Source organism: Corvus moneduloides, chromosome 8, assembly GCF_009650955.1.
Source record: "Corvus moneduloides isolate bCorMon1 chromosome 8, bCorMon1.pri, whole genome shotgun sequence".
NCBI classification, from domain to species: Eukaryota; Metazoa; Chordata; class Aves; order Passeriformes; family Corvidae; genus Corvus; species Corvus moneduloides.
The window spans coordinates 17,148,573-17,164,464 of record NC_045483.1 but is presented as its reverse complement, the minus strand read 5'-3'; the positions used below and the strand labels follow the sequence as shown (position 1 = coordinate 17,164,464).

At 42.0% G+C, this 15,892-nt stretch overlaps 1 protein-coding gene across 15 annotated transcripts in view; it reads right to left on the bottom strand.

Moving 5' to 3' along the window:
* Positions 1-15,892, bottom strand: part of PANK1 (pantothenate kinase 1) — a 43,409-nt gene that overhangs the window by 11,798 nt on the left and 15,719 nt on the right. For 12 of the 15 annotated variants that reach the window (XM_032115484.1, XM_032115485.1, XM_032115489.1 and 9 more), the window contains one exon: positions 6,426-6,778. In XM_032115484.1, coding sequence (XP_031971375.1) covers positions 6,426-6,778 — 353 coding nt within the window. Of the gene's footprint in view, positions 1-6,425; positions 6,779-13,795; positions 13,904-14,249; positions 14,604-15,892 lie in introns of those variants that run through there. The other 3 variants (XM_032115478.1, XM_032115488.1, XM_032115493.1) reach the window with 3 other exon arrangements.

The window sequence follows — 15,892 nt, the reverse complement described above, 5'->3', positions numbered from 1 at the left end:
AAACACTACACAGAGAGGTTTTATTAGGTCCAGCCCTCCATGTATAAAAGACATACTGAAATTTGTTCTGCTTTTTATAGCTCTGTGCTATATTTAACAGTTGATATACTGTAGGCAGAGAAGTCTTATTACTGCTTTCTTTCATGTATGATATTCATAGCAGACTGAAAACTATTTTCCTGTGTTGTTGCAGCAGTCAGGTTTTGACTTCTGGAATAGGCAAGACAGGCATCAGTATTCTACGTCAATCCACCTTCGTTCAAAGAACCAAAAGCTCTGCAGCCACCAGACACCCAAGGCTCCAAATAGCTCTGTGAGCCACCACTGTTCTTACGTCTAAACAGAAATTAGGGCAAAGTTTCAAGTAATGTAGTAATCCAATCGTGTACAAGAAGCCATGACAGAGCCAGGGGCACAAGTCAGTCCCTTTCCCTGCAGAGAGAACTACCTTTTTGCTCACAATGTCCCAAAGCAGCAAAACTGCATTGCAGAATAGACGTGCCTGTAACCATTGTAACAAATTTACAAGTAAGCAAACATTTCTTCCTGCTGCCATCACCTGACCTGCCACACTCTACTTACCCTCAACTTTCAGCTGTTCAAACCCCATCTCTTTAGAGGAACCAAAGTTTATGTGCAAATATGCATAACAAAAACAGAAGCTGTGTCTAGAAGCACATTTTAATTGGATGCTTTTCCTACAGCATTTACGGATATTTTCCAGCCCTTTACAATTCCTAATGTGAAGGCAGACAGCAAAATGGTCAACTTACCCTACTCTGCACTCCTGTAACAATATTCAGTACAGTGCCTCTCTAGAGGTCATGTCAGAAATTTGTGCTATGAGAACAACTGCAGAACAAAGCAGTATACAGGACTCTGGAGGGAAAATTTATGATAATTACAGGGAAACCACATGCACATTTTTTAAAAGAATAATTTTTCTGCATTATAACCAGACTATAGATACTCCTCTTTTTTTTAAGACTGTTTTTTGAATACTGGGGAAGGGAACAAAACACTTTAGACCTCAAGAAACTCTCCAGGACCATCAAAAGGAGCGACTAAGGACTTCAACCATGCTTCCAGGCAGGTGCAACACACCAAGAAAGTAGCCAACACCTTCCCCTATGACCTTAGCAACAAACTCCTGAAACTCAGCTTATTTCAAGGATACAAAAAGTCTGTTGTTACTGCATATAGATGCTATTCCAAGAAGAGTGAAAGCCCATCTCCTGTACTCTTCCAAGAAGTGCCGGAAAATAGTGTTATCTGCTGAAATGTAGATTTGGATTTCTTTGCTGTTTGGCTTGTTTGTTTTTTAAATATTGTACATAACGTAAAAGAAAAATAAATCAGTTGTATTCAAGTACCAAGCAGTATAAAAAGAAAAAACATGGTACCAGCTTGTTTCTGCTTTCAAGTAAGGAAGACATAAGTCAAAGACTTGGGTCCCACTTGTTTCTTACTATGGGTGAGCAAATATTTCCACTTCAGCAAGGTAAACATGAAGCATCCCAGTCCTCTAGAAGTGAGCTGAGGGCAGCCATGATATATATGCACTGGGGTTGAAGACTAATGTATCACCATTGGTGTGCAGACATATTTTCAGTGAAGCTCCAGCTCATGAAACATTTTACTCACTTTCACTGTTACCGAGTTCTGGTAAACACAAAGTCTGAACCTTGATGAAGTTGTAAGTGCATTTTTCTCTTGGACTTTCAATGAGAAATATGATTTTTTTTTCTGTAAAAAACTGTTAAGAACATAACATCTTGCAAGTTTTAATTATCAATTACAATAGCCTCATTTACTATATCACTCTGGCTTTTATGTCTGCTGGGCATTGCTCCAGTTTTTATTTCTTAGAATAGCTTACAATCTAGCTTTGCCCTCCATCTCCCTCCCATTACCTCTCCCCCACTTTCATAAAGACTTTGCTTTCTTTATATTTTGATTATCTTCACTTCAACCCCCAACACTGCTACTTTATGGAGCTCTTTATGGAGCTGAAAATAACCACTCACATTCAAACCAGACAAAGTCTAATGCAAATAAACTGCAAGTCCAACATTCACTGAGGCAGAAGAAAAGATTCACTCTGTATCAGCTTTGGGCAAAACCAGCACTCATCAGGAATCCCGTGCAGAGCTCTGCCCTCTTGCACAGCGAGCCGTAAGGATCTCTTCTCTCTCAACAGGGACAAGATGCCCATTGTTTCTCCCCATTCCCTCTGAAGAGGTTACTTTACCCATTCTCTGGATGCTGCTTTCAACTCCAGCCCAGCCTCTACGGCCTGAGCAGCTGCCTCCAGCCTCCACAGAAAGATTTTTGAGTGTCTCACACTAACTGTGAAAGAGTTACACAGCTTACTCATACTACAACACAGGACAGTGAGTTTATTTAAGATGAATACAGTCTATAAGTCATCCTCAGGCATTCAGTTCATACCACAAAGTCAAGCTTTAGAATTAGCTAATAACTGGCACAAGAAAATCACTATCCAACAGCCAAGCTCACTTTTAAAGCATTTTCCTTTATGGGAAGGTCAAGGCCTGAGTTTGAGTTTGTGTTGGTAAGAGATTTCCCTCTTCCCCTGTCCCAAATGCTCTTGATTAAGTGATTAGGGTTTTTAGCCCAGATGCTGCTCCCACTGGAGACAGCATTAAAATTTCTATCAAGACAAGTCAGGTTCTACAGGTCTCTGTTCAGGAAAGGAATACAAAGATCCCACCTTTGAGCCACTGCAATCAACAAAAATTTTATAATAGAGCAGGTTTTAATCAAAAGTCTGAATAGTCCTTCCTCCCCGCATCCTGGCCATCCTTTATGTTGAGTTGCTTTACAAAACTGAGTGACAGCCTAAAAATTTATTTGTCATTACATTAACAGCATACATCTGTGCAAGTAATGTGCCTGTGCTATCATGGAGGAGTCACAGAGCACAGAGAGATTCATCTCACAAGCAGGTTCAGTCTAAGTACTCCTTACTTTTACAGAAGTGGTTATACTTGAGCATTTACAGAATATGTGAAGTGACAGTATGTAGTTGGGGAAAGGAGGGAGGATTATCAGAATTATGCTGCAGATTCATGCATGCCTTAAGACCGCTGTTACCTGAAAATAAAGACAGACAGCCATATAGAACAGTCATTCAGAAAGGAGGTAAAAAAAAGAAAAAAAACCAAGGAAAAAAACCCCTAGGCTGGAAACAGTCCTTTTGGTGAATTACTTACTGATGCTCTCTTCAATGAACATTAAGTATAACCATATGGTTGGTAAAATTATTTCTGTGGTCTAGTTTAATGAATAGAGTCAATTTTCCTACTTCTAGGGGAAGCACTCAGATCTTCAGAATGAATCACATGATTTGCCAAGCTACTGATTGACAAAAGATCCAACATACTGCCAGCAATCAGCAAGTAGATCATGGAGACCTCTTCAGGTATCCACCTCTCCAACACTGCAGATCATATGAGGGAGGTGAAATAGCTAAATCTAGGTACCTTGGTAGATTTAGTTGCCTTTTTCTAATACAAAAAACAGATTTAAGGTAAACAGAATGTGTCTCACCATTTTGTGTTATTTTTTAATACACAAAAGCAACAGAGATGTCTAGATCAAACCTATTTAACACATTTAGGAATTCACAACTAGACAATGAAACAGAGGCAAGTAACAACAGGGTATTTGCCTGTCTATTTTAAGGAGAAAAAGCTTTTGTAATCTCAGAAGGCTTCCTTCCTTGGGATTTGAATGTTGTTTTGCAATATATTGGATCTTCTGTCCTAAATCAATGCAATTCTTACTGTCACATTGACAAATACTATGAAAGACAACGTAAAAGCATATACACAGGAAAATAAAGGGCCAGAACAAAAGCATGTTAGCTAGATCAAATGAGTTTCCTAGCATTCAGCCAGATTTTTTAGTGAAAATAACAACAGTCACAAACATACCTTAGTTCTTCCACACTGCTTCTAAGTAACAAACAGGAACATTTAAAGTCTCCTCCATATAAGTAATTTTACAACACTGAATCCTGCAATAGCAAGATTTAGACTTGGCACATATTCTCCACTTCTAGAGATGTGTTAGTGGTCAAACACTTGAAATGGGTATTTAAGAGCTTTGACAGAGCAGTCCTGAAACTGTTGTCTGGTGTCAATTCATACTCAGCAGAACACACTGATAGCCAGCTGCTGTTACAATGGCTAATGAAGTGTGACAATTTAAGTGCCAGTACCCAGAACACTCTGCCCTTTCAGGGTGATTAAGGAAGCAAACTTCCATGTAATGGATAATATTCTGCTTCTGTAATTCCACATGGATATTACAGTTTGAGCCAAGAAACACTTGCTATAAAGGAAGGTGTGGAATTGGACAGCTGTCCAAAGCACTCACTTTAGTGTGAGTGCACTTCACTGATTGCTTTATGCTAGAAAACTCCGCAGCCAGCCTTTATATGGTTTGTCTTAAACTACCTTCAAGTGTTGTAGCAGACAGGATGTTAACAGCACTGCAGAGATGTGGAATTTCATGCCCAAGTCCACCAGTCATTTGCTATGTGACCTCGTATTTGTGTTCAATAGCTGGCAAAACAGCCCAAACTCCAGCTATGGCCTCCCCTGCTACATTGGCTATATTGCAGCTGAGACAAGACTGATCCCTTGCTGTAGATTGCATATTTACAGCATGTAAGGCCAAAGCTACAGAGAGAAATGCCCAGCTGTGAGAGCCACCAGGTAACTTCCAGTCCAGTTCTACAGCTGTGGGAGTGAGGGACATGAACTTCCTTACCAAGCAACAGTAGCTGTTATTATACAATGCAGGAAGAATGAATCTGGAGAGACTGACCATTCCAAGGGGATAGTCAGCCTCTTCAGAAAGTCCAGAAGTGACCTCCCATTGTCACTAAGAACATGACCTGAATCGTTCCTAGGACACATGAAAAGATACTCAAAACCACCTGAACTGAGGCCACACTTACTAGAACTAAAACTCACCTCCTACTGTGGTGCCAACAATCTTACACAATGCGAGGCAAACAAGCTTTTAAGGACTTAATCATCAGTAGACTCTAAACTGTAAGGGACTTGCAATCAGCCTAAAGAACAAGAAATCTAGCACTAGTAGTGGACTACTACACCAATTCAGAAACTTGGTAGTCCTTCCTTGGACATGGAAACAGCCTAATATTTACTGAAAGTGGCTACACAACAGCATAACAGTTGGAATTCATGTTGAGCTCTTACAGCATTCTTTTTCCCCCTTAGAATCCTGGTCACCTGGTATGTGAGGATATTGATGACAGAAGGGTATTGACAAAGAAAAAAACCTCTTGTACAGCAAAATTGCATGCTTGGAGTTAAAAATGAAGCACACAGAGCCAAGGACTGCAGTCAACAGCAGTTGGTGATTCAGTATGATAGTTCCTCAGACTGAAGCAGAGACAGAAAAGCCACTGTAACCTGCGATACCCAGCAGCCATCCCTCACCCTCAAGATCAGGTCCCTCACCCTCAAGATCAGGTCAAAAGTTAGGGACAGAAGTGCCAGACCCACCAGTCAAGTAAAACATTCACATTAATCTTAGTGACACTGCTCTGGGACAATCAAATTAGTCTGTTTTTTACAGAAAATTAATGAAGATCTGTCCCAGTATAGATGGATACACAACAGAAAACTGCCTCCTGAATGCTTTTTCTCTCCAACACATTTTGTACAACAGCTCTTCCATGCTTCTCCACCACAGCCAATTTTTGAAGTGTACTCTAGTGCAAAACTTCACATTTACATCAGCTTCTGGAGTTCCCTGCAAAGCCTCTTTTTAAATTCTTGGGGATCTGGGATCTAGTCATCTCATGAACTGCCTTTCTTTAAATGACACACTCACAGAATTGAAATCAAAAGCTAGCTGGTATTATTATGCTCCCACACACTGTTTCTCCCCCATGCTCCATGGTTGGTCTTCCAGACTCTTGACTTCAGTCTGTTTGAAGGTTAATACAAAGGGAAGGGAACCTGAATCAAATCTCCAGCCTGTATGGTTTCATACCTGGTTTCCAAGAGATAATCAGTCTGCAAGTACCTATTGTGTCAGGCTTCTAGGCTGTCATAACATACTCTAAGTCGATTATGAAGCATCTGATCATCACAGCTGTACTCTAAAAAAACTCCACATTTACTAAAAACATCCTGCACAGCAATACTTCAGTAGAATACCCAGCAAGTAGAATACCCTTCCCTCCCCCATCCATGTTCTCAGCAATGTCACCAATTAACAAATGTGAATTGATTCTGTTGGTCCTAATCAGTTAGGATGGACTGAAAAAAAGTTATTTTCCCAGCAAGTTTTAACAGACGGGCTCTCACAATGTTTTCCCAAAGTACTTCCCATTGAACCCATATGAACCATTCACGTACCGTTCTAAAGTCTTCCTCAAACTTGTAAGCTCCACCTCCCGTGGCACAGAGCGTAGTGTGCAAACTGGAGAAGTTCTTTTCACTACCCATCTGTATGAACCTGTGCATGGCACAGCTGGGAAAGCGGATGAAGTGCAGGTTGCCTTTGCGTCCACACATAGTCAAATTTTTCAGTTCGAGGTGGACATCGCGAATGCCAGTTTTACCATAGGCTGTATTGGAGGTCAAGTATTTCCTAATGCTTTTCAGGTTTTCCACCTCCTCCTGTTCCTCCTCTGCAGTAATGTCCTTAGGTTCAAAGTAGACCAGTTTAACCAACGTTCCACCGATATCCATTCCAAACCATGGGAATGCTAAGAACAAGGGGTTTAGAGAGGCAAAAAGAGAAAGTCACTATAAATGTACAGGCTAGACAAACCACTTAAATCATTTGCTGAATGACAATTCAGTGCAGTCACAGTAGCAGTACCTACTCCTGAGAACTCGGGGTCACTTATGTCCAATTCATATGCTTTAAACACATCTCTAAGTTAAGCCGTCATAAAGCCCCAGTTAAGAAAAAAAAACCCCTCAAAATATTCTTGTCTGAAGAAGCAGGTTTTAATAAAATGAACACATTTTTTTCCCAGGAAATCATTTTACTCTTCAGTCAGCACCTCCTGACAGAGCACATTTACTGCATTTCACCCAATCAGCACCAATGGGTGAGAAATGAAATGAAATTGTGTTTCACCCAATTGGCTTCAATTCTGCCAATATATTGGGGGGGGTGGGGGGAGGAGGAATAAACAACCAAACAAAAACGAGAACAAGATTTCTCAACTCCTATTCCCACTGTGTAACATCTGCAACTGCCTTTCCAAGCTCAGTCAGAATTTCCACGGTCACAAGGCCGTGTCTGAAGAGCAGCAATACAGAGCTCCCATTATGCTGGAGGCCTCTGGACTCCAACCCACCAGAACCAGCAGCTCTGTTGGACTGCAATACTTGTAGATAGTAGCCAAAAATGAGCTAGCTTATGTTCAGTATTTCCCACTGACAGACCTGTCCTTTGAGCGTAGACTCCCTTTGCTGGTATATGTGTTAGTCAATCATATAATTATATAAGAAATGACACTATTTGCTTCTCAGCTTGCCACAGCTGGCCTAGGTCCTCCAAAATCTTTGCTTTGTTAACAACAAGAAAAAATTACTATGGAGAACACCCAGCAGAAGACAGTAACTGAATCAAGCTGGTCTACCTGCTCCACTTTTATATTTATAGATATATATTTATATATACACGCATGCATTTTAAATAGTAAGCCAGGTAACTTTATGAAGCAATAAGAAGTGAGAATACAAAATCTATACACAGGCACTGCAGATGGAGGGAGCTAACAATGTTTCTTAGAAAAATAGTTAAAACTACTGAGTATACAATTAACAACTAAGACACACTTGTAAAATAGCAGTCACACAGTCACCTCCCTGCTTTTTAGGGAGAATCAGGTGGACTTGCTAGAAAAATGATTTTACCAACTAGGGCATCTCAACTTAGTGTTGCTACAAACTTGAAACCATAAATACCATAGGCATAGCTGATTTTTCTGCTAGTGAACCTAAAAATAAACAACTTGGGGCAAACACTTCAATAAGCATAGGAGGTACTTATCACACTGTCCTTCCTCATGTGATCACAGATCACTATTAAGTCACTCAGCTTCAGGCTGAAAGAGGCTTAGAGTCTTTTTTCTTACCACAAGTGTCTCAGTATCATCTGGCTGAATAATTTGAAAGTCTAAATTTCCCGATTTTTAATATGCTCCCTACCCAAACCAATCCTTAAATGTCAGACATTTAAAACAGTTATTTCACTCCACTGCTGTATGCCAAGTAACTGAATCATCAGTTTCTCCCCCCAGCTCCCTACGGACAAACTCCAATGAAGTGGCTGTTATCTGTTGTAAGGTCTAATTTTTTTTTTTTTCCATGCTATACAAGCTGCACAAAGACAGTAAAATTAAGTTTGAGGTTTGGGAAGATACATGAGAGTTCCCTGAAATGGGAAGAATTCAAAACAACTGTTTTTAAAACAGCCTTTATTTTAAAGAGAAAAAATACGTTATCATAGACTAACCTGCAACTCAAACGTTTTTGAAAGCACAAGGTAAATATTTATGCAAAAGCTGTCTGGTCCACACTGCACAACATTCCAATGCAGTGGAGCTCAGGATGCCAATCCCATTAGTGATTTACACAAATCTTTATTAAAGCTACTGAGAACTTTAATTACCTGTCCCACTGGAACAGTAAGTCTCCTCCTCAGATGTATCAACTATGCAAGCAGGAAGTTTAATTTTAAAAGCAGCATAGTTGGACTATGCAGTAAAGAACCAGCCTGTAGCTAAGTGTAAGCCAATTTCCACTATTTTTCATTAAGGGCAAAAAACATGCTACACTCTACCGGCACCAACAGTTGTTTTAAAGCCATATTGCAGATTTCATTTTTAAGAGAGGCAAGAAGCATTCTATCCTCCCATCAAACACAAGCCCAGTAATGTGTTAAGTACTAACAGCTGATAGTTATTCATAAATGACTGCCAAGACATTTCATTTTATATCTTAACATTTTGAGGAGTTATAACCAAATCATTCACAAAGAATAAGTACTGTAGAAAACACTATGAAGTTTCTTCAACTCTGCATAGTTCTTGGGATAGCTACACATAATGCTTGCATTTATAAAGTGACCAGAAATCCCAGGACACTTTTTGTTTAGCTTATCTCTCTGTGAATTTAAGTTCCTTTCATTTTATTGTGAGCCAAATAGAAAGAAATGAACTTTGCTTTTAGAACACCAGCAGTTTTCTTCAGCACAAATAAAGAGCCCAAGATCAGTCAACGAAAACTGGTATTTCAGTTATGCAGAACAACAGCTTAGTTTTCTTCTCAACTTCTAACACCACCTCTCTGTTGGAATTATTTGCAATAATTCAACAGCCATCTTGAATGGTTAACTAATTAGGAAAAAAACCAAGTCTCAAAGTTTCTAACAAGTCACACTGAAATTCATACAGCTGAACTTCTGTACAACTGGAGTGACAGTAGAAACACTTCTATATTCCAGTGATTATTTTAAAATGTATTCATTGTATCTTTTTTTACTATCAGTATGTTCCAAATAAAAATGCACCACTGGCCCACCATCAGCTCTTTTCCATATCTATATATAGTTCATCTCAGCTGGTACCTACACCCTTCAACTTTCCTGGCACCACTGAACGTGGTGCTAATGGAAGTGTGCACAGACTGAAGGTGCTCCTGGGTTTTGTTGCCTCTGTGAATACAGAAAGATGACTCAGAAGCCACCAAAAATTAATAGAGCCTGCCCAGTACTACAACCAGGGGGTATGAAAGAAAGGTATTTGTGTAGATAAGTTTTCCACAGACTTGAGGGAAAATGGGGAAAAAATTGTGGAGGTAGGGTTTTTTTGTTGTTCGTGGTTTTTTGGCAGGGGGTGGCGAGCAGTGTTTGAGGGTTGTTTCTGTTGTTTGAGCAGTGTTTCTGTTGGTTTGTTTTAAACTGGAAGTCCAGCACTTCATTGATAACCTGAGTAAGTGTCCCTGAATTACAAAAAGCCAGGAAAGCAAGGAGGGGAAAGTAAAATCCTTCCCACCCACATCTCAGGCTAATCATAGTTAGTCAAAACTGTGTGATTTACTATGAGCAGTAAAGACATTGGATATGTTGCAGAAATGTTGTCATAACATAAAAAAATGCACTTGACTAAAATTGTCTGATATGAGCCTATGAGCTGACTTACCTCTTTTAAGTAGGTATGCAACATACCTATTGGATCAGTTGAATCTATAACTGTGACAAAAACAGAACTATTCTACTGCATTGCTACACAGCAGTAAGTCAAAAAATAACTCTAAAATCTAGTTTTAGGTCCCATAGAACCAATACAGAAAGCATCAAGATGCATCATGTGTTCTTAAAAGTCTAGCATAAATCAAAGATTCTACTTATCTTCTTTAAAAAAATTAAATTCCCTTTATGTTAATAAACTGTGCCAACTACTTAATGGTTTGTTATCTTGAGATAAAAATCTGTACTAGTCCAAAATTTAGCTGCAGAAGCATGTGACAATGCAAACAGAAGGTATCTACAGCATTGCATAAGTAGGTAATCTGATGCACACCAACAGCTGTGTATCTGGGGCAAAGGTTCACTCATGAGAAATTCCATGATACATTTTACCTAGTTTCTGCATTAACTCTGGAGTATTAGGCTACTTCTACAAGGCATTATTATATTCAGATTTCAACACCTTAGATTTTTAAAAATCTTATGCTTAACATACAATATATAGGGGTCATATGGAAAGTAAATATTAAATCACAACATTCTCCTCACGGACAAGAGCTCAGGAGAAGCAAGAATGAAAGGGTATTCCTGGGTCATCCAATAACATTTACCCCCATTAAAGAAGATAACCAAGGGTAATCCTCTTCATACATTTAAACAACCACCACATAAGGCTAGCTGAATCTTTTTACTCCTCAACTTTTAGAAAGAGGCTGTGCCTGAATCCTGCTGGGTAGAACATTGTTCTCTCTACCTGAGCCCTGGATTTATTCCTGACCAATCTGCAGGAGTTTCTTCTTTTGCCAAAACTGTTTCAGCTTATAAACCTCTTTTACAAGACCTATATTCCCTGAAAGACAGGCACAGTATTTCAATTTTTTATCAATAATTTGAATGGTGGTATTAATACTCTGATATCTTAAGTATCTCAGATGAATTATCTTAGTTTCAGCTACTTTTCTTTCTGGACACACATATGTTGAAATCCTATTACTTCCTTTACATTTCATTTGCATTGCTTGACACTTTGATGATCTAAGAACTTCCTGTTTTAATTTGGTCCAGAATAAGTGAGAGCCAAAAACAGTAACAGAGGAAAAAAAAAAACCAGAACAAGACACACATAGTGTGGCATAGTAATCTTACAGCTTCTGAAAGTTGATTTTTATTTAAAAAATAAAGGGATAATAGCTTACACGTATTTTTCAATTACTTCTTCCTGTTTTACACAGTTATAAAAGAAATGAGACAGAAGCATTTTTTTCCTTTGAAGGAAAATAGAATAGGTAGCTCAAAAAATTAATTATATCTGCTTAGTAATTACAGTTTCTTCAAACCTTAAAAACCTAGAGCTAAATCATGCACACATATCAGGTGAAGCCTTCCAGTTCATCTTTGGTAGCAAGGGTTTATTAATTGTCTTCTTCCTCACCAGAAAAACAAACAAAACCCAAAAGTTACAACCAACCCCACAAAAACTTCAAACCCAAAAGCAGAGAGCTGTTGGTTAAACAGGTGGGACCATCCACACAAATGTTTTTATATTACCACAAACTGATTTCTAAAGAAAAAGAAAACTGACACAAGCCCAATATCCCTGACAACCCATCAAGTTAAACTAAGGAAAAAAGAAAGCAAAGACAGGATTCCCAGCAGAAGCTCTATCACTGCAGGCCTATCAGCAAAGCACACTGATTTCATGGGGAATCTTCCCTTCCGAGAGAGAAAAAGTCTTGTGAACATAGAATTCTACCTCACTTTGTCAGAAAGGAAAAACAATCAAGAGAACATATAAGTAAGGGTTTAAAGGAATGATTGCTGCAGAAAGATAGGTTTCATTTGTTGAAATATTGGGAAATGCCAATTATCTCATCTTCTCCACCACACAAAGCAAACCCTGCAATCAATACTGGTCTCACATGCCATGTGGCAACTGCACTTCATTTTGCAATCTGTCCTTAGGAACAGAACAAACATCTGCATAGGCCAGGATTAAAAGCACCAAACAAACCAGTAAAAAAGGTATTGTGTAGTATTCACTAGGGGAGGATGAAGTGGAAAGATACACAGTACCAGGACAATTTGAGTAATAAGGTAATGAATTTTTAAAGATGGTGACAGTATGCTACCATTATTTCCTGCATGACTAATACTAAATTTCAGATTTTTTCCTGTACAAAATAAACTCTATATATATATATATATATATAAAAGTATATCAGCAAGCATTCATGTATTTTAATCAGCAAAGAAATTGACCACGAAATAGTTCTACAAAGCACTTCCCTCAGCTGCTGTTTTTATTAAAGCCTCATTTCACTAAAACCCCACACCTGAAGATTCAGCCGTCATATATCTTGGCTAATATAGTCAGTCACCTATGCTTTTTACTCTGATGGGCTCTTTTTTCCCCCTCAAGATGGGATGGAAATTCCAAAGCCTCATTCTTTCCTAATCAAGTGATTACATGAATCCCTAAAAGCTTTATTCTTTGCTTCAAAATAGTTTATACTATTATGGAGAGTCTGATATGCAAGTGCTGACTCTTCTTAGTTACACCAAATCAAAATGTAAGCTAGCCCAGGTTCTGCAGGTCTTGTTCATGAAGACAACGTGAAGCAGGACAAAGACTACAAAACCAGTTTGTGACAGAGAATGGTTTGGTCATTGATAGGTTAAATTTGATAGAGGACTAAATTAACTATCAACAAGTACTGTAAGCACTCCATGATTAATCAATCAGAGAAGGGAAAGTGGCATGAGTAGCTCACCAAAAGCATTGAAAAAGCCAGAAAAGGCACTGGCTAATACGCAGTTCTGTGAAAGCTGCAGCTCTTCAAAGCTGTTTCTGAATATTTTGTTCTGTTTAACCAGGAAAGTTTTTTAAATATTCACTTCAAAACAAAGGAAAAAAATAAAAACAAACCCCAGAGTAGCTGAACGCACACTTACTTCCTACTGAGTAGAAACATCTTTAAGTTTTGGCAGCAGGCAGCTGTGATCCTGACTATCCCTGATTACCCTTTTTGGAACATGCTGAACTTGTAACAAAGAAGCAAACATTTGTGGGCTTTATTTGAAGGGCTAGCAAAGTGAGAGTGAAATGAAACGGTGTACTTTTTCCCGTAGATTGTTTTACTCGCAGAGTTTACCACGGAATTAGTCAATACCTCCCCACCTACAAGTAAGCAAGACTACTAATCAATCAACCATACAGAAATAAGCAAACATAAAATTAACAAATAGGATGTTTGAGTCTCACAGCCTTAAAACCAAACCTGAAACAGACAGCCAATTCACGAAGACTACCCAAATGAGAAGCATACTACAAATTTAACATGTTTGCAATATATTTTTTCCCCGCCAGTCAGAATAACTTGCTCTGGGTTCCCCGATGCACTTTTTTCTTCATTCGAACACCGTTTGGGAAAGGAGCAAACGCTAAGCCCGCAGAACCTTCCCACGCTCCAGAGCGCCCCGGTGGCCCCGGCCGGGATGGCGGCCGGGCGTTACTCACAGTGTTGCTTGGGCACTATGAGCTTCATGCGTGCGGCGAGGAGGCGGCGAGGCGGGCAGGACCCTGGGCACCGCCCGACGCGCAGCTCGGCAAGGAGCGGCCGCCCGCCGCCCGCCGGCGTTTGTGCCGGGCCGCCGCTCCCCGCCCGCCGCCGCCCCATTGGCGCAGGGCGGGCCCGGCCCACGCGGGAGCGGGGCCGTGCCCGGGCGGCGCCGCCGCATTGGCCGGCACGGGGCTCCCGCGCTCCGCCCGCCCGGCAGCCGGCGTTGGGGGGCGGAACGCCCGCGGCGCGGAGCCGGGCGCCCGTCAGCCCCGGCCGGGCGGCGCTCCGCAGGGAAGGAGGTGGCGCGGGACCCGCAGGCGCCTGACACCGGGCCGGGCTGCGGCAGCGCCGCGCGGGGCAGAGGGGGCCGGGCCGGCGTCGCTCCCCAGAGCCGCCGCGGTCATCACTTACGTGGCCTATGCCGCCGGCCCGAGTCCACCCTCCGGCGCAGCCTGCATTTCTTGGCCGGGGAGCCGTGGCTGAGCGGCGGCAGCTCCGGGCGTAGCAGCAGCGGGTGCGGCGCCTCCCCGCAGCCGCCGTTGCTGAGCGGCGGGCCCGAGGGGTGGAAGCCGTTCTGCAGCAGCCCGCCGACCAGCGAGCAGGAGGCGGCGGCGGGCGGCGGCGGCCCCGCCGGGGCGGCGGGCTGGGCGCGGAGCTGCTCGCCCATGGCGGCAGCCTCTCCCCTTTGTCTCCCGACTCAGCTCCGGCTGGGCGCGGCGGAGCCTCCGCTCATGCCGGCGCCCGTGCCCGCAGCTCCGAGCGCAGGGATGCGGCGCCCGCCCCCCCGCACGGCGCAGGCGTCCTGCCCGCAGCGCGCTGCAGAGGGGCGGCCGCCGCCCTCGCCGGGGACGCGGCGACCCCCCCCGCCCGGGCAACGTGCGCGCTCCCGGCGCCGCGCCCCGCACCTGCGGGCCTCCGCCAGCGGCCCCGGGAGCGCGTCGGGGCGGGGGATCGGGGCGGCCCGGCGGGGTACGGCCACCCGCAAGCTGTCCCCGGTACAACTACGGTGTGGCCTGACTCCCGCGACCCTGGTGCATACTGGGCAAGCTGCCCGTGGGACCGGCCGCGGTGTCATTTTCGCTTCGGCGTACCCTAGCGCACCCTCATGTGACTCAGGTATCTGTGTCTCGGAGGCCTCGGTGCGTGTGCTCCCAGGTACACCTTGTACCTCACGCAAAGTTATTCGTGCATCGGCAGGAACGTTCAAGTTTTTGTCTACATTGTCACGTGTCACTCCACAGCTTAGAGAGACTAGTATGACCTTGAATGTGTTTGACCTCATGCTTTTTTAGTATCTTGGCTTTCCCTGCACAGCAATGATAATCTTGTGACTGTGATTTATTCTCTGACCGCTGAGACATCCAAGTGTAAAAACACATTTTTCTGAATGAAATATATCAAATATCAAGTGGAGATAAAATAAAACTGGGTGAACGATGCTGTGGTGTCGTGTATACTTGAAAAGAAACACTAATTAAATTTTGCTTTGCACATGAAGGTCATTTCTTTATACGAACTGCCAGTAACTACATGGATGGCTGTCCTTAAAGTAAAACAGGTCTCGTAATGGCTCCTTCTTACACCTAGAATTAGTACAGGACATGGCCCCTCCACTGTAGAACATGTACAAAGAATGAAGAGCTATTATAAGTGCCTCCAGAAAGGGATACTGCATTAAGAAATGGCCTCATGAGAGGTAATGTGGTATTCTCTCCACTTCTTGCCTGGGACCAGAAAATTATGTTTAGGTAGCTGGGAGCAAGCAACAGAAAAACATGCACACCATGTTGGGAAAATGAAGAAAGAGTGATCGAGAATAAAGTAAAAATTTCTTCCTAAAAGCCTGCAAGTAATATTCTGAAGATGATTTAAACAGAGTTTTCTTCATATCCTAATGCATAAGCATTTGTTTTAATTGCCAGCCCAAAAGTGATTGCCCTGAAGAGGGTAAGAAGGAAGACAGGCTACACACATTTACTGCTACATGGAGCTTTCGTTCTTCCAAAACTCTGAAATTCTTTGAGAAGTCCCTGACTTACCTGATTATGTTAAAA